General features: G+C 32.8%; 1 protein-coding gene across 2 annotated transcripts in view; it reads left to right on the top strand.

Annotated features, from left to right (window-relative positions):
* The window catches only part of LOC108367428 (protein nubbin-like), a 151,546-nt gene that overhangs the window by 113,136 nt on the left and 18,621 nt on the right, over window positions 1-19,789 (top strand). For both annotated transcript variants that reach the window (XM_017622041.1, XM_017622047.1), the window contains one exon: window positions 15,744-15,788. In XM_017622041.1, the coding sequence (XP_017477530.1) occupies window positions 15,744-15,788 (45 nt within the window). The remainder of the gene's footprint in view (window positions 1-15,743; window positions 15,789-19,789) is intronic.

The following is a 19,789-nucleotide window of genomic DNA, read 5'->3' as shown; positions in this document are numbered from 1 at the left end:
CCGGCGTTTCGCTGGGGCACGACTAGGAATCGAGATATTTATAGGGGAAATTGTCACCTTTGGTGGTCTTTTTTTGACATAACTCGAGAACAACTAGTCCGATTTTGCTCAAACAATAAAATAAAGTAAAAATAAATGTATGAAGAAAAAAAATATTTTTTGCCTAAAATATTAAATTTTTTTAAAACTGTTGATTATATAGAAAAACGTTATATGAACAGATTAAAGGAATTGTAATTTTTAATTTTTTTTTATTTGTTTGAGCAAAATCGGACTAGTGGTTCTCGAGTTATGTCAAAAAAAGACCACCAAAGGTGACAATTTCCCCTATATGATATATATATATATATCTCGATTCCTAGACGTGACCCAGCGAAACGCCGCGACACGTAGAACTTCTTTTTTACCGATATAACTTTCCCCGGTAGTTTGAACCCTTCCCGATCACTGACCCCTACCATTTGTCTCACAGTGTAATTAACAATAAAGTGAATTGTTATTTTAATTAGTCTAATTTTGTCATATGGACAAAATTGTGTTTCTTTTTAATGAAAAAAATCCTCTTCATTTGGAAAAAAGGAGTTTTTAAACTAACAATGTATATTTAGCCTTATTGTTAATATAATTTGACAATAATTGTCAGCATGAAAAAACGAATATTCAGTATGAAAAATAAGTTGTCAATCCTAATATATATTATTAATCATACTGATAGTTTTTTTTTATGAATATGGCAAAGTTTTTGTTTTCAATTGTAAAAAATTTTTTCAAAGCAACAATATATAAGGTTGTTCACATTTTTTTATCGAATTAACAAACCCATATAACAAAATATTTTTGTAATTTTGTAATACTGAAACTTGTTTCTGTTGACCGTATATTAACCACGATTTAATCTCTCCAACCTAGTTTTTTGTCAATTCTACTGAGTTTTTTTTGTGTGTATACAATAACTTAATAGTAAAAAGTATTTTTAAAACAAGCTTTCCAAATGCGAACTAAATCGGACTATAAATACAGGCTTTCCGAATATTTCGACTCGTGCGCCACCTACCGGCAACATTTTTTGTGGAGTTATTCCGACTATAAATACGGGTTTTCAAATATTTTGAGTCCTACGCCACCTAGCGGATTGATTTATATCTCATATTGCATTGTCAACGGGTTCTGAGTTAAGTTTGAAATTTCAAAGCCTCTATATTGTAACATTTAACTCAAACGAGCATACTTATATACATAAGTACATCGAAAAAAATTTTTTTTTGAAAGACCCTACCCCTAATTTCTTTCCTTTTTATGAGAAATATTATTGCCTATTTTCATAGATTTTTCAAAAATCAATTAGAGGTCGCGACTGGTAATTTTAGGATAGAAGGTACGGTTTTAAAGATTTATTAATTTTTGAATGACTGATTTATTAATTTTTGAATTGTTGGGAGTATTCATCGGGAAATAAAAAAAAAAAACTATTTTTTTTTTAATTTTTTAAGTTTTGACCATCACTCATATTAAATATATTTTCAAATAAATCGATAGATCATTTATTGAATTGTCGAAGTTAAGCGACTTTTCTTAAATACGGCCTTGAATTTATTTGTGTGTATGTACCGAACTTTACGATTTTTGAGCAGTGTGTCTGAGGAATTCATCAATATTTCTTCAAAATTGATATATGTATACAATCGGTTTTTAGCAAAAAAGTGGTTTTTAAAGAATTTTTAGGAAAATGGGGGTGGCATAAGGAATACTTTGTAAAAACCTTCCACGCCAATATTTAATTATTTTTAAACAATAATGTTTTTAAAATAAGGCGTGCGAGTGAAAGGTTAAACGACTGCGTATGGTGCTACGGGGCGTATACGTTACATACGCGACTACGGGTGTATGAGCATGAGTGGTTATTTTTAGTTTTTATACCCGAGCGCACATGCCCACAAGGGTTGAAACGACGATATTCGATACCTGCGTCGGGTATATAAAGTTCGGTTTCGTCCGAACCTATACTTCTTTACTTGTTTTAGTATATCTTTTTTAAGTTTTCATTTAAATTAGTCAATGGAATCTTGTTCTTTACATAAAACCGAAGATAATGCATTTTCTAAAATAGGTGAAATACGTTTTTGTCGAAAAATATAACAACTCGCGAGATGTGCGCATATATAAATTTAATGTTTATGAAATATTAGAAAATATAACATCAAAATCTACATAAGTATTTATATAACAGTGCTATCAAACATGTATATGTACATAAGTTAATAACATTAAGGTAATCGATTGAATTTTTAATTTAATTAGTTAATTCGATTAAATTCAATCCGATTACATTTAATCATGATTAATTTATGCTGGAATTTTCCTTTGTACACAAGGACAGTTAATCGGGTATGGCTAAGTCGGCTTTCCTCATCAAGCAATTTGGTTTTCATTAATATCTATTCCAACAGACATTAAGTAAATTAGGTTTTAATATCCCTCGGCATATGTGCGATGGGTTGTAAAAATTTTCAGTTTATGTATTACTAATAACAATAATAATTATTTTTTTTTACATATTATGTATTTTTTTGTAAGCGTGAAACACAAAAGAATAACGATCACCCTTATTGTGAGTGTCGACTAGTAGTAGATAATCGGCTCTTATTCGATTATCGCTTTTCCATGGTATTGTGAATGTCGATTCTCGTTCAATAAGCGACTGGGAATAGCTTTTACTTGCTCACCCATCTACAACTACTACTAGTCGACACTCACAATAGGGGTGACACCAACTCGTGGGGAATTCGCCGATTTGCGGGGAATTTGAGTTTGTGTGGGGAATCGGGGAATGGACCAGTATTTGCGGGGAGTTTCAGTTTACGTACAGAATCGGGAGATGAACTGCTTTTTGCAAGGAATTAGGTGTTAACTACTTTATTATTTTTTGCTTCACTGATTTCATAATGAGGTAATAAAGTCGCATAGGAAATGCAACTGCAACTAGAAGTACTGATTATACAATCCTGCAAATTATACAAATTACCGTTGATTTAATAGACACACTTTTTTATGTGGAAGAAAACCGCAACACTTTCGGAAATTTTAAAACGAAAATGTTTGGCCACTTGAAACTTACACTTACTCGAATTGAGTGGGCTACAAAACTGCAAACTCAAAATCTTTCTGGAAAATGTAATTAAAAAGCTCGAAATTTTTATGAAAGTTTTTAGTTTTTATTTTCAATATTACACAAAGTTTGAAACTTGGATTTATATGGTTCTTGTTAAAGAATTAACTATATTTTTATAAAAAGAATAAATCAAATTAATAACAAAAAAAAATAATAATAATTTTGTAAACTTGTCAAAATTTGGCGCGACTAAAATTTTTTCGGCCACTGTATGTGTGTAAACATTATATGTACACTTTTTTCTTTATTTGTTAACTATATAAAAGTTTGGTTTGGTCTATGAATACATACATAGCTAAATTACGTTAAAAAAAATAAACAGACAGACCAGATATATCTCAAAATACACACATTTTTTTTTGGAAATTAGGAGATATCCATGGGTGTGGAATTTACGATATTTCCGGCAAAATCGGGGAATTTCATTGTCGAAATCGGCGAATTCTCAAAAACGAGTTGGCTACCCTGAGGGGTGTATATGTAACCCTTGTTTGGTATCAAATTCGCACAAACTAGAGCACTTAATCAGATTTTCTTTTTAATTGGATTAAATTTAATCATTATTCGTACAGATGATTACGATTAATTAATTTTAATCGCTTATTTTTCATCCTTAATTAGAATGATGAATAAAAATTTGCTCGGTATTTGAAAATGCTCAATGATGAATGAAGATTTATTCATCATTGTAGAGTACTTGAACGAAGAATAAAAATTTATTCGTCATTCGAAATTGTTTAAATCAGAGACGATTATAAGAAATAAAATTAAATGTTGCGGTATAACTTAGAGATGGGTAGTGGGGGGTTGAAATTCGATTTTTTCCGAATTTCGAACATTGCCCAACATTCGATTCGAAATTTGGTGGTGCAAATTCGAATTTTTTCGAATTTTCCAAAAATGTTTTTGATTGAAACTTCTTAATCGAGTTCGGAGATGTTTGCGTTAAATATTTAACACCAAGTCATAAAATCCGTATCGTTCGTTCAATTTAAAAAAATCAGGTAGGTGTCAAATGAAAGCGCTTGCTTGCCCTGCAGATGTGTTATATGGTTTTAGTTTTGTGCCATATGTAAGAAAATCAAAATCAATTCTCTACCAAGAAATATGTTTATGAAAAAATTTTATAAAATGGGCTTGACACCGCCCACTTATGATCACATATGTGTATCTCGGTAACCGTTCTACCAATTTGTAGCAAACTCGGTATGGTTATTGTGCTTGCCACATAAAAGCAAAACGTTGAAAATGATTGAAATCGCTTTTCATATAACGGTAGATTTCAGAAATGCTTGAAACTTCAATATTTCGAAATTTAAGGACGGTAATTTACTCAAAATTTATACACCCCGGGAAATATTTTCGTAGAACATTTTAGCCCATTAGCTCCCGCCTAAAAGGATGATTTTCACACTTACTTCAAGAAATCCCGCAAAAAGCAAATTTGGAGGTCGTTAGAGGATTGACATATTCTTGTAAATTATTCTCCGGAAAATTTTACTAGGGGTCTTCTCAGGCAAAAGCTTCATGCCACCAACGTAAAAGCCTCTAAACATTTAAAATAAAAAATCAACAAAAAACTAGTTTTTTACAAATTTTTTTTTTTAAATTTGAGTTTAGAATAACAGTTTCTTCTTGGCACAGATTTTTTGTCCTGATGCATGAATGCAATGAAATTCGATTTCTTCTAGAAAAACTCGATTCTATCCGAATTTTAGCAACACAAAGTTCGATTTCAAAAATTCGCCATTTTAGAGCTAAAATTCGATTAAAATCCGATTTTCGAAGCTTCGAGTATCGAATTTACCCATCCCTAGTATAATTATTACTGAACAATTGGAAAAGTTCTTTTCGTCTCCTGAGACGAAAATCGTTTGATTAAAAACTTCTAATAATTATCTGGGACTTTTATTTTTTTCGTTTCGCGGGACGATTATTCTACGATGGAAATGATTTACAACATCTTCTATTAATATTTATATGGGACTTTTATTTAAATAAAACTCCTTAATTGAGTTCGGAGATTCAACGCGTTAAATATTTATCGCTACGATTGTTCATGTCATCAAATCTGTATCGTTCGTTCGATTTTCAAAAATTAGGTGTCAAATTTAAGAGCTTTGCTTTTAGGTGGTTTTAGTTTTTTGAAATTAAAATAATGGAGCTGCGTTTAATTTCGTAAAATCGACTGTACGTGTAACAATTCTATTAAATAAGAGAAAACGGTGAACATAAATCATTTTCGTCTTGAAATAAATGCCCCGAGGGACGAAAAAATAAATAAAAATCCCATATAATTATGAGAAGACGTAAATAATTTGCATCTGATTTGCATAATCGTCCCGCGAGAAGAAAAAAGAGGCATCCTGAAATTGTGCATATGTTTCGGTTGAAAACCGCAATAATGCATATTAGAAAAACCGAAATACTTAATGCATATGCACCTTTTCGTTTGAAGACCGAAATAATGTATATGGGATATTCCATCAGTAGGTGAACCTTTGTGTCCAATTATAAATTAACTTATTGAACATGGAATGCTTGATGAATCAATGCCTATGTACCTCAAATTAACGTATTTCCGAAGAAAAAAATTAGTTATATTATTTTATTACACTGTAAATGAACTCAAAACTTCAACACTAGAAAAGTAATTGAATACGATATTATATTTTAATACAGAATAAATGTCTCGATCTTTCTTCGTCCCAAAAAAACAACATGGCATTGAAGAAAAATAGGCATTTAAATTATAATTTGGGATGAAATCACTGCGGTTTTCCATGTTCCACCCGTGACAAAAAAGTTTTAAACTTCCACTTATAAAAAGTTTAACGTTTCAAACCTATGTTTAATGCCACAAAACTTTGAAGTTCAGGTTGGCTAAACACCATAATACTGTTGATGGGCTAAGCGATGTAGTAAAAAAATTTCGCGTGGTCAGCTCGAAATGTCAAGGAAAACATTACTATCATAGGGACGCCAGAGAATTCTATGACGATGGTTGCTTAACAACAATCCAATAGTCAATACTGACAATTACCTCAAAAGTTCCAACAAAGAAAATCTAGCAGTTTGCCTAACTAATGCAATAATGGCGTTTTTGTTTCTATGGAAAAAATGTTGCTCTTTCATTGCCGTCTTTGCATAAACACTAATTTTACTTTTACAAAAAGTTTAAACAGAAAATAGATAATTTAATAAGCTTAGCTAATTTAAATAGAATTTTGAGGTTGGCCCACTATATCCAACAAAATTGCATTTAAGTGTGTGCATTTTTTTCAGATCTTAAAAGTTGACTATACCCTCTATTCTAACAGGATCACAAAACTTAGCTCATCACCGCTGTGATTTCTAGTGCGCAGCAAAACGTGCGACAAAAATTCGATTTTAAGTGCTAGAAAAATACAGAAAACATACAAATTTTTGTTGTAGCGGCATATTTGTTGCAGCAGCAAACTTTGAAGCGCAGTAGAAATCACAGCAGTGGTGAGCAAAGGTTTGTGACTTTGTTAAAATACGGCTGTGTATCTCGAAAACTATTCTACTTTCTTATATTTTGATTTCGCATTCGGAATAAGCTGAAATAATGCATAAAAAATGATGGTCAATTCCACAAGCCGGATTTCTTGTCGACTTGTGTTATTACATTGGATCTCTATAAGAATAATCTTTTAGCGAAAAATCGACCCTATTAAGCTGACATTTCAGGGTACTATTTTATATAGATATATGTCAGGAAAATTTGAAAGTTAGGGGGGGAGGCTCGAGTACCCCCCTACCCTACCTGGCTACGCCCATGGTGGCACACCTAAAATTTAACAAAGGAGGCAGCAACACTTTAGAGCAGGCATGCCCAGGCACTTCTGATGGAGTTCTGCCAGCGTTGGGCATGATCGCTTTAGAGTTTATCATCCTCATGTACAAACAAATATAACTATGCACATATGTATGCATGTATTTTTTTCAGAGGAGGAAGCCTCGAAAGCTTAATCCCAAAAAACCGTCAGTGTGAGACTTTAACCCATTAAACCTCCTACCGTGTATGTATGTATGTTTGTATGCACATATGTATGCATATTCATTTTTTTTTGCAATTTAGATAATTGTTTATATTTATGTATGTTAATGCAATAATTTAAAATTGGTGTTAGTTATTTAATCTCATGCCACAATTTTGGAATTGACAAGAAACTACATATCTACCGAAATATTCTCACTTTATGTCAACTCCTACTTATTTTCATGATTTAAGAGCCTTAAACATGCCCATACCTACATTCATGTTCACAAACACACATTCAGTCATGCTAGGAGTATGCAGCAGCGTTTCATTTCCCCCAGCTTAAAGCAAGTGTAAGAACAGTTAGACGTATTTAGACAGCTAACATGCCAATTAATCAGAACAATTGACAATTGTGTTCCGTTAGCTGTTGGGTGTTGTTAATAATAGCTGTTGCCCAACAAAACTGACAACCACTAACTAAAATAATAAAAGATGAGAAAAAAAATATATATATACATAGACACCCGGTGTTAGTGTAAACATGTTCGAATTTAAAATGTATATTGACATTTTTGCGCAATATCATGAAGATTATAACGGTTAGTCATTTGTCACCTAAGGCGAACGGGGTGCCATATCACTAAAGTTACTGTATTCACCTGTGTAAAAACATACACAAACTCAGACGCATATATACTACATATACAAACATACATATGTATGTTCTATTATCAATGCCTTCTTTCAGTTCTAACATTGTGCTAATCATTTTTATTAATAACCGCTGAACACTTTAAATGAAATCTTGAATTCTTATCGGTTATTGCAAGCGACTTTATTTTCCTTTACCTGCTGGTAGCTTTAGCTTTTGTTAACTTCTTATTCGGTTAACTGGAAATAGGTACAAATTTAAACGTACATGAATATTTCTTTGCGTTTGTGTGCGTGTACCCATTCTTCATTTAGCTTGTGATTTGTCTGTAATTGATGCAAGCGGTGGTACGTTTAATTAACTTTAAATTTATTTTAGTTCATTGTATATTTGTGACAACCACATATTTTGATTTACCGTTAGATTGTAGCAGTCAGATAGTTCACCGGCATTGTAGCGCACTGTACATGGTAAATAGAGTGTCTCATTAGTTTTAAATCGATTAATTACATATACACAAACGGCAACAACCCAGTCGATACTTTCAGGAGCAAAAAGTCCTTCCAACAGGCCTTCTTAATATTCAAAAGGCCTTCCACTCTGCTTTCCTTTCTCGATTCGTTTTTGTATGGAGTGGCACAAATTGAAGGGCTTAAGTTTTTCGCCACCCATAGAAGGGCTTGCAGAAGAGCTTTAGTAGGAAGTATTTCCGAAGGCCTTTGGAGGAATTCTTATAAAGCTGCTCCTTTAACTCGCAAAAATCGTGCTTCTTTAAGGTATTTATTTAAGGTTCATATTAAATATGTTTTATTGCAGTCTAAAATGCATGTTTAAATAAATTTGTAATGCTAAATAACATAAGCTAAGAGTAAAGTGCAAATAGAAAAAGCCGTTTTAGAATCCCTGCAGGGAAGCACTTTCTTCATCTCTTCTTGGGTAGGCCTTTTAGAAAGGCTTCACTTTAGAAGGCCCACCTAAATTATCTTCTGGGAAATCCAATTCAATATAAGTACATAAATATGTACATAAGTATGTAGTTAACTATTAGTTGAAGAGTTTTTACACGCAATAAAACAGTAATGATAGTAGAACATTTTGCCATTGAAAAATAATAATTTAAGGGCTCGAAAGTAAGAAAGACTAGAAATTCATACGAAATTATTGGCGTAGCTCAAACAAATAATTGAAAGCACTTCGTTTTGGTATATCCTAATGCAATCCTGTATGCTATAGTATATACTAGGGATGTTATTTTTATTATTTTTGTTGGAAATAGAGCACTAGGGATGTTGCGAATGTGGAATTTTAGACATCCGCGGATGCGAATGCGGATGTTTAAAAGCTAACTTCCGCGGGTGCTGATGCGAATGCGGATGTCAAGTATTTTTAAGAAATAATTTAGGTGAGTAAACTAGGTCATTTAGGCAAAAAAATGGAAAAGTTAATAATTTTTAATGTTTTTTTTATTTACATAGCACTTGAATTTAAAAATTGGGACATTGTTTTTGATAAAAAGTAATGTTGGTGCCTTTTCGGGTTACATCCTGCTTCTTAAAGGGCCGTAAATCAAACCAGTGCCACTAAATAACTACTCGAGGTGACAAACTTGAAAAACCTTAAACTTGGCAAAATTGTAAATTCTTTTCGATTGACGCTGCACCAAATGAGATGACTTTCAGTTATATTTATTACTAGCAGACCCCGGCAGACCGGCGAACTTCGTCGCACCCAAAATTCATTTTTTATTGAAACATTTGGTCCAACGTTTTCGCCAGCAATTCACGTTTACGTTTGGTTTTGTGGTCGACAGAAAGCATATCCCCATTGCCGTCTTAACTAACCTGACGAAAGCGTTATACCGGGAAGAAATCCTTGCGGCTCGATGATGAATCGCCCTTGAACCTGTATAGTATGTTTGGTGGCAATTTCCAAACTGGTGATTATCATTGGTTCATATTCTGTTTAGTCAACGTAAAGCAAGGACCGCAATGGTTCTGATGGTTGATTTAACGGCGGTAATTTTACTTTGATCTCCGGTGCCTTCAAATTGACGATTTTTGCGCTTCTTTATTTGCAATAGTATTGCTCCTGTCGTTACAAATACATATGTATATATATCTCGAATATGAGTCAAATCGGATCACAAATACAATTTTGAGTAATAACTCGACTCCAGCGCCACCTGGCGTTTTAAGTTGTGAACTTAAACTATAAATGGACCTACTCAAACACATAAAAAACGTCATTAAAATCGCTTCGTTCGTTTAGGACGAGTTAAGCCGCCAGAATAAGTCTTTTACATATTGACACTCTTCGGCATTTTTTCCCATACAAAAATACTATCACGCATTCGTTATACGGAGAAAATGCGCAACATCATCAGCGAAAACAATTGGAAATCAACGGTAACTTATAGCCATTTAAAACTTGCACTTCATGATTCTGAAACTGAGTGAACTACAAAACTGAATACTTAAAACTTGGTGCGATTTGATGCAAAATTAACTATATTTCTATAAAAAATTTACAAAAAAAAACACGGTATTCTTGGTGTATTTATATTTACAGATAGGCAAAAGTTTCAATATGTTTGGAAAGCGCCACGCCCCCTTTTCCAGTAGCCCCAAAATCTCTATACCAATTTCCTGGACACTACTACAAACATTTCCAGAGATATGCGCTATGAAAAATTCGATATGTATGGGTGATGCAACACCGATTTTGATGCGGCAAATGTTAAAGCTGTTTTTGATAGACTTCTTTGTGCTGATTACGAATCCGTAAGATATATTACGAATCTAAGAATATGAGCGTACATAAAATATGAAGAATAAACCGTAAGATAATGTTTCCATCAGCTCCAGATTTTGAGAAAAATGTGGGAAAAGCGTCAAAAAAGCGAGTTTTTTGCAATATTTTAGAAGCTCTAGCACGGAATTAAAAGGTGATAGAACCTTCCACTTAGGCTTAAATTAAAGCTAGAACTACGGACTACTATCCCTCAAAATACTATTCCTGCACCTTTCCCTGATGGTCACCTATACTGGAAACTTATGCAATTGAAAAAAACGTGTAAAAATCACTTTTAGCTGTTCAACAAATGACTATAGGTGACCTTAGGGTCAAGGTGCAGGAATGGTATTTTTAGGGATTGACGTCAGAAGTCCTAGCCTTAATCTAAGCCTAAGTGGAAGGTTCTACCACCCTTTTCGTAATTGCGGTAGGTACTCAAACTTCCCAAAATCAGTGTTTCCTATTCAACAAATGACTATAAGTGACCATGAAGCAAAGGTGCAGGAATTTTGCAGGGATAGTAGTCGAGATCACAATTGCTTACTCACCGCTGTCGGTACCATAAGCCATCAAATCCGTTTTGTTGTTCCATTCCATGAGCTCAATATGCTTTGAAATTTTGAGGCAAATGAACGCAAATTTTCAACATATCGCTAATTTAGTATGGATAGCGCGTATTTCACATTGTCGCTGAAATGCATAAAAACCACAACTAACTAAAATAATTTATTGTATAAAACGATGTGGGGACTTACATATAATATGATTCAATGAAATGCTTTAGAATCAATCATAAAGTGAACTTTGGATTTTTAGTTAGTTACGGCATTATGTATTTCAGCGACGATGTGAGTTACTCCCTTTCCATACTATACTAACGATGTATTGCATTCTAAGTCCAACTCCTGTTTAGATATTAATTTCGCCTTGAATTGATTCTTATTTGATTTGTGAACTTGGCTGTCAACTTTCTCACATCCGAATGTTGACAATGGATAAGTTTAGAACTACAAAAATTACAAAAAAAAATATTGGCTACAATTTGTCATTTTGTTTGCCGAAAATACGTTTTATCAGTGCACTTTCACAATATTCGCATTCGCAAAAGCATCCGCGAATGCGAATGTTAAAATTAATGCGGAAGCTCCGCGGTTGCGAATATTCGAAACAACCCTGGTACATACATACATATGTACATGACAACATCTGTAGACATTTGTGCGTGTGCAAATGCAAAAAAATGTAAAATTTTGAAGCCACTAAAGCAGTCATAATTTTTGCAACATTGTTAGTTTTCGGCTTCGAAAAGCAAAACATTAATATTTTGACGTGCATCGAAAAGCAATTCGGAAAGCTCGTAAAAATGAAAAATGCTATTACTATTTACATAGTTGCATATTTAAATGCCTTATTGGATGATTCACAGTTATGTATTGACCTCTATGGGCCAACCCTTATATGTCCTGTTTGCATTTGTTTGTTATGCACTACAAGAAGGATATTAGTTGGTAGAAAATGTGTTGAACGCAAATTATATTTTGGTTCATGGACCCTGCTGGAAATGTATCTAACGTTCATTTAACTTGAAGTTGATTAGGATGGTACTCAAGGTCGGTATTATCTGTATAATTTCTTTGAGGAAAGCTAACTATACATATTTGTTTGGCGAGACCGCAAAATAATCAATCTTCATTAGGTGTCAACTAACTTGTAACTAACTACGTTGTACATAAAATATCAATAAGAAAAATATATATAACATTTTTTTACTATTTTATTTATTTAAATAAGTAATTACTTTATTTAAACACATTTATTTCCATATTCTGCTGTAGGTGTTCTTATATTGTCATATAGTCTGTAAGCACATTGTTTAATGATTAATAAATGATATGGAAATTACTTTCTTCATTTTATTTGTCCTGAATTCAAAAAAGTATTTGCAAAGTGCAGAAAAAACTGCATTAAAAGTAAATTTTTTATAAGGATATTTAAATAGGAGCTTGTTTAAAGAAAACCAACTCCCAATTACGTCTGCATGAATCCTACCTGACTTTAAAGCTAGCTTTAAGTTGGATTGTCATAGCTAATTAAAAGTGAGGTGTTAATCGAAATCTCGCAAAGAAGCTAACTACAAGCTGGTTATTTGTTATGAATTGATAATTTTTTTCTGCAGGGTATGTCTTTGGGATTTTAATTTTCCAGCTTTTTCCGATCCCGATTTTCGGGATATCGTTATTATAATCTCGGGATTAGTTCCGGGATTTGGATATTCATTACTTTTCAACAACTTAAATCGAAAAAATTGCATCTATTTTGTTTGAGAAGCTCTCCTACCATAAAATAAATAATAAATAAATGGGTTTTAAACCCACTTTTTATTTAAAGAGGCGTTTTTATTTTTTCTCTCTGAATTTTATTTTAAAGAACTTTGTAATTTCAAAGATATGATTAATTCCAAAAACTATTTCAAGAATTAAATGCAAAGTAGAATAAATGGGTACTAAATGCAAGAGGAAATTTCGGTAGAATTAAAAACAAAAATAAAATTGTTTGGATTCACAAGGCCGAATAGGTAATTTTTAAGCTGCTACTGTTAGAAGAACGAAATACGAGGATGTTACCAAGTTTATATAAGCCCTTAACATATAACTGTTTCAAAAACAAATATTGCGAAATTTCAAGGATAAAATTTTAAAATGACATTTTCAATATTTACCAGCCCTTCTGCACTATAAACTTGAATCTGTTTAAATTCTACAGGATTTCCTCATTCATTTTATACCGATACTTCTTCTCTAAGCACATTTCTCTGAATTTTTCAAATAATTTTTGAATTACTGACGTCGGAGAGAAAAACTAAAAACACAATTTTACTATATATGGCCCATGGTTTCGCGAATATATTGATATTTGTGTCTAAAATTTACTATCGCACGGTGTTATATGTAAAATGAGCTAGACATATATGTATAAAAAATATTAATTATTAAATAAAAAAAGAAATATAGCTAATACTAGTCAAGGAAAGGAGTTTCAATTATTTGCCAAGAATCCCGGGAGTTTTGGGACCTTAAAAAGGCCGGGATCCCGGGATTAACATTCCTAATATGTATGCGTGTATGCTAATACCTAAAGTTATATATGTACATATATACTTTTGCAAATGCCACGACACCCAAAAAACGACATGATCCAAATCTTTATTTATTTTTAAGAAAATACACTTTGTCGAATTCTCGAATTTAGGAGTAAATGTTATTGATTTTGTATATAGTAATAATAACCCTGTCGGGAATTTTGCAGTCGACCACTAAAATAGCCAACTTATTACGACTAACTTTTAATTGGCTTCAAAATCATGCAGGGCTCAATCGAGGGGATATGTATGTATGTAAAATTGTTTGACAATTTTCTCTTTCGAAAAAAAACTTGTGTTCCAAAAAAGAAAATTTAAAACAATTACATGTGTGTGTACATTTATTGCCATTGTGTTCTTTATTGAAAGCGAGAAAACATGAATTTTGGCTATTTTATTCCCTGTAGGAAACTCAACTAACTATAAATGCACTATAAGTCAAGAATGATAGAATACAAGAATGCGCATTCTTGCGGCTGATGACGTTAAGATAGCAACGAATAGGAAAGAGTAATTGGAGATGGAGGAGAGAAAGAGTGTTAACTGTCAAACCATGCAGGTCGCCATATCTATATACATGTAAACATCTCTGCATACATACAAACAGTTTGCTAAAATGACGTCACACTAACAACTTATTCTGTCAAATTCGCCAAGAACAAAGTAGCGGTACTGCTGATTGCGCCACCTCTGTCTCCCTACATCGTGACTATAAGTTATAGTTATTTTTCAACTAGGGGTGACTTCGCTTCGACTACTTTACGATACATTCAACTGACTACTTTTACGTGATGATGTCGCAAAAAAAGTAAGTTTGTTTTCAGCTAACTACAAACCGGTTTCTAATAAGTTAAAATTGGCGTGCAAATATGTTAGCGTTAGGCCGAGCTTCTCCTCCGATTTGTGGTGTGCGCCTTGATGTTGTCACACAAAGCGGAGAAGCTGTTTTTCATGGCAGAAATACACTTGGGGGTTTGCCATTGCCTGCCGAGGGGTGGCCGCTGTTAAGAAAAGAAATGTTTCTATATTTTTTGCGATGTTGCTTTGACCAGGGCTTGAACCCAGGCCTTGCGGAGCGGTAGCGAACGTTGCTAACCACTACACCACAAAAAGAGTTATTTTTCCAATTGTTCCCATGAAAATGCTGTAGATCTAAAAACTTCTGCTAAAACTGTATACCCTCCTCTTTGTATGACAACATATCTTACAAGACACGTCAGAGGTTAAAATACAAACTTCATATTGTGCACAGCGATGGTTCTCTGCAATAATGACACAACTAAAAACTAAAAAAAAACCTTACTGCTACTGTTCAGTGATTCATGTCTGTAATCCTGGTTTTATCCATGTCTAACCCGAACTAAATACTAGACATGGATTTGAGACATGAGGCCACAAACAGTAGTAATCTTTTTCTTTTTTTGCAGTCAGGTATTGCAAAGCACCATCGCGATGCATCGATACGTTAGTAAAATAAATTTTATGTTTTTTAAAACTTAAGAGTGTAGTTTTTTAATATTGTAAAAAATTAGCAATAAAATGTCCATATACATATTGCAAGAATGCAAAATCTTGTTCACTCAAAAAAAGTTGTCGTTAGGACGATGCTATTTAGCCATCAACGTGAAACTTTCGCGTAAATATCTATCTATTTTTCCTCATTAATCATCTTATATAAATGATAGCTTTCGTTGTTGCATTGAAACCAAAAAGACTATACTGGTCTCAATTTGTTATTGCTAGGGGTAAAACTGTGTGTTGAGATCTAATATCAATCCACGTTTTATATTAGGTATTAATTAATTATTGTATTGTTACCAAAAATTATATTGTTTAAAGTTTCATTTTAACACAACGCGTATTAAACCAATAGTGATACACTGTTTTTTGAGTGTATATACATATAATTACAAATATACACAGTTACAAATACAAATACTATAAATGCAAATTGTTCATTTTGGATTTTCATCTCCTTTTTCAGATATCAGTCGTTTGACTCGATCGCCATCGCCCCTGCAATATGCTGGTAAGTATTTGACAAGTTTCAGAGTGCCATCGAAAAATATACTTTTGTATGTATGTATGTGCCTGCGTATCTATGAATGTGAAGTAAAACGATAGCATAAATTTAAAAATTATATAAGAGCAATTTAATTTAAATCTATTAATTATATTCTAGCGTGTCTCAGTCCTTTATCCACAAAAGTGGCTATAACTTTTTTTATATTCCAAATAGTTAGTGGGGCACCTTTCTGAAATCTCCAATAACCCTGCTTTGATAACCCTACTGAAAATTGCTGGGAAGATAACCATACATCTATGAGACGTATCATGGGTTGCTTGCCCTGCTTTTATGATAAAGCGCTCAAAGTTTTTCATGTATTTTATATGGAAAAAAAACTTTTCGTAGAAATGGTATAAAGTTCTTGAAAATCAATATTTTTCGATCGGAAAACTGTGGTTCCACCACTGTATTTCCGCCACATATAGCCAAATTTCGGGAAGAAAATACGAAAAAGTTAAAAATCACAAAATTGTCCTAATTTTATAATAGAGCTTATACAACTGGAAAACTATCGATAGTCGTGGCCATCGATAGTTTCGATAGTACTATCGATAGTTTTGATAAAAAAGTCAAAAAGATGTTTTCGATAGTCAAAAACCATTGATACTATCGATAGTTTTCCAGCTCTAACAAATAAATTTTGGTCCCGAATAGCGACGGTTAAGGCATGTCGTACAGGGGGTAAAATTCAGATTCCTCTATGGAGACTCGAAGATATCCTATATAAATTTTGGCCCCGATTGAAGTTGGTTAAGGCGCGCCGCAGCTATGTACCACCGCTGTCAAACTATTTTTTCACGTATCCTATTATTATGGCGGTCACAGAGCTACACCACGACTTTGGTTGTGACCAGCTTAGATGTATTTATATATTTTTCGAGAAACAGATAAGGTTCTTCCTCTGCTTTTATGACAAACTCATACAAATGCATGATGTCGCTGAAGATAAAAATGAACAATTTACAGCTGTGGTCGTCTTTTTCAATGTGTTGAGACTATAAGAATTCACAAATATTTTTAAAACATAATACAAAAAAATCGCTCCGAGATTTACAAACATTTAAAAGATGTTTAACATACAGGCTTTTACATAAAGTATTTTACATAACTCAAAACGAAAACATGAAGTAAAACATGAAACCAGCAAATGTATCGCTAAACGATAGATAATTTTTACTTTTACAGTTTTATGAGTGGGTCACACGCGTATTTAAATGCAAAATGATAATTAGTTCTGTAAAGTTATTTTCTTTCCCCATTGGTATCTGCAGGTAAAAATTATCCAAGAACCTGATTTGTGGGACTGTAGGGGTTGTAGTCGAGCCGCCATATTGGGAAAAATTTGTGGTTTCTTTAAATAGCTATATTGCACACTCATACAAAAAGTTCTGTGTTGTCAAGGCAAATTGGAACGTGAAAGGGCCCTACAAATGTTTGGCCCTCTTAAGGTGCAGACACATACATATGTATGTATGTACATAAGCATATTTTTTGTTTTGTGCAATTGTAAGAAGGTTAAAAGTTCTAAATTTTTTTAGAAGTAAAAAATTAATATTAAAAACTTAAAATATTTAAATTACAAAAGCAGCAACGATGCATGGTATACTAATGTAAATATATAAACATGCATATACATACTCTGCTGTGGACATTTAAATACGTGCGTGGTAAATTTAAGTGTGAAAATATTATTTTTAAATACGAACACTTTTAAGCAAATATAAAGTACTCATTTTCACTATACATGCAAGTACTCTACCATGAACAATGAAAGAGATATGCAGCATGAAAAATTCGATTTGTATGGGAGGTGCCAAGCCCCCTTTTCCAATAGATAATATCTATTTTTTCCATGAGTATTTGATTGACTCATATTTATCCATACTAAGTTCTAGGACTTTACTATCAACACTTCCAAAGATATGCATTCGGTTTGTAATAGAGGTGCCACGGTCCCTTTATATATACAAAAGAAAGAAGAAAAAAGTTTTCAAAAAGTGAGCCATTACAAAAACTAATCTGGGCTGACATTTGCGTAATACGAAGCTTTGTCTGCGGATTTATGAGACAGTTAAAGAGGTATGCAGCGCTTTTGAAATTAACCTGGCAGAGTATGTATTGTAAACTAAGACAGCTACTTTATAATAATAGGGGACTCTGAGTGGTGGGCGAAAGGGAAGTAAACCGCTGAGAGGAATCGATTTTAATTTACGATTTTAATTTGGTTGATTTTTCAAGACAACTAATGCTTGATTTCCACTAGGCATTAAATGGTAAATGACAAAGTTGGGCATTAAAAAATAATCATGTCATTACGTTAAAAAGATAGCCATTAAGTTCATTTCCCCATGACATTTTTTTTAAATGGCATAAATTTTTTTGTCATTTCAATGCCTAGTGGAAATTCGGCATGACAATAAATTTTAAATTAGAATTAGTAAAAAAGTGTATGTAAAAACGAAACATACTCGAACGATGTTATGCATTTTAAAACATTTTTCATTGTAGATCTTGAGTTTCTATATTTTGCAATATAATTTTTGTATTTAATGTTTTGTTTTTTTTTTTACGGCAAAACACGAATTTCCGAAGCTTACCAATAATATCCAAGGTTAAGAACAACCCTTGTTTGCCAGAAAAAATTTCTATGTACATACAAATGTATGTATGTATATATATGTGATTGGATGTATGTAGAACAAGTGTTATGATGAATGCAAAGAGTACATTGCTACTTAAATCGCTGCCAAAAAGAAAAAAAAACATCTAAAATAACTGGGATAGAACAACACACCTAATTAGCATTAGCCGGTGCCAGCATATGCAGTCAGGCGTTGTTATATCTATTATGCATGCCTACATACTTACATACGTATGTATGTGCGAACTATATAAATATATATGAACATATGCACGTCTGAACTAAATTTTAACTTTATAAAATTTATAAGTAGTTTTCTTTCGCTCACTTTGGATTCCCTATTCTCTTCATCACCTCATCTCGTTTCGACGCCGCGAGGACAACAAAGCATGCTGATGTGTGATAAATTTACGATTTGTCTGTTCAATCCGCACCATATGAAAATGGTAAACAGACCTTCTGTCGTTGGAAAACATCTGCTTTAATACACACTACATAGTTATTGGGCGAGAAACAGACTTTGTGAAGGTTCAAATAAAATCGAAATGAATCAATTTTTGTAACTCATATTGTTTTCGACAATGAATGGATATAGATATATACATATGTATATGTATTGTACCCACATATGTACATATGTGCATACTAATTTTATAGTATTAGTTTTGTGTGCAACACACGCAGATGTGCATACATACTTTTGAGTATTTACTGACTTTTCAACCCTTGCTTAGAGTACCTAATACAAGGCACACGCGAGTATTCATACATTGTTATAAATACGTTTACAAACAAACACAATTTTAAAGCTGGGAAAGGGTATATTGGCTGGACTCTTATTTACCGGCTCTATTAATGTCGTAAGAGCCACGCGTCTTTCGCACTTTCCATTTCCAATCGCTCCCAAAAGTAATGTTACACCAATGTCTTTACTTAATTTGACTTTAAGAAGGTTTCAATATAACGCGCATATATACATACTAGGGTTGCCAAAATATCAGGAAAATTGGGATCCCGGGATTTCGGGATATTTTTTAGGTAATCCCGGGATCCCGGGATTTATCCCGGGATTCAAATTGAGTCATAAATTTTATGAATATGAGTAAAAATTCAATATCTGAAAGCATTTAAACATACCATGAAATAAAACTATTTAAAATTTACGATAAACTGATTGTAAAACTCATATATGTATCACTAACTTAGAGTGAAAAGTTTCTAACTTGACTTTTAATGAAAAATCATATTTTGATATAGGAAGCTAGATAAATTAATATTGCATCGTTTCGAAAAGGATAAAGGTCCTTGTTTTATGTTTTCT

Source organism: Rhagoletis zephyria, unplaced genomic scaffold (assembly GCF_001687245.7).
Source record: "Rhagoletis zephyria isolate East Lansing unplaced genomic scaffold, Rhagoletis_zephyria_1.1 Rzeph_scaffold_00044, whole genome shotgun sequence".
NCBI classification, from domain to species: domain Eukaryota; kingdom Metazoa; phylum Arthropoda; class Insecta; order Diptera; family Tephritidae; genus Rhagoletis; species Rhagoletis zephyria.
The sequence above is the reverse complement of the archived record's forward strand: the minus strand, read 5'-3'. Positions and strand labels throughout refer to the sequence as shown.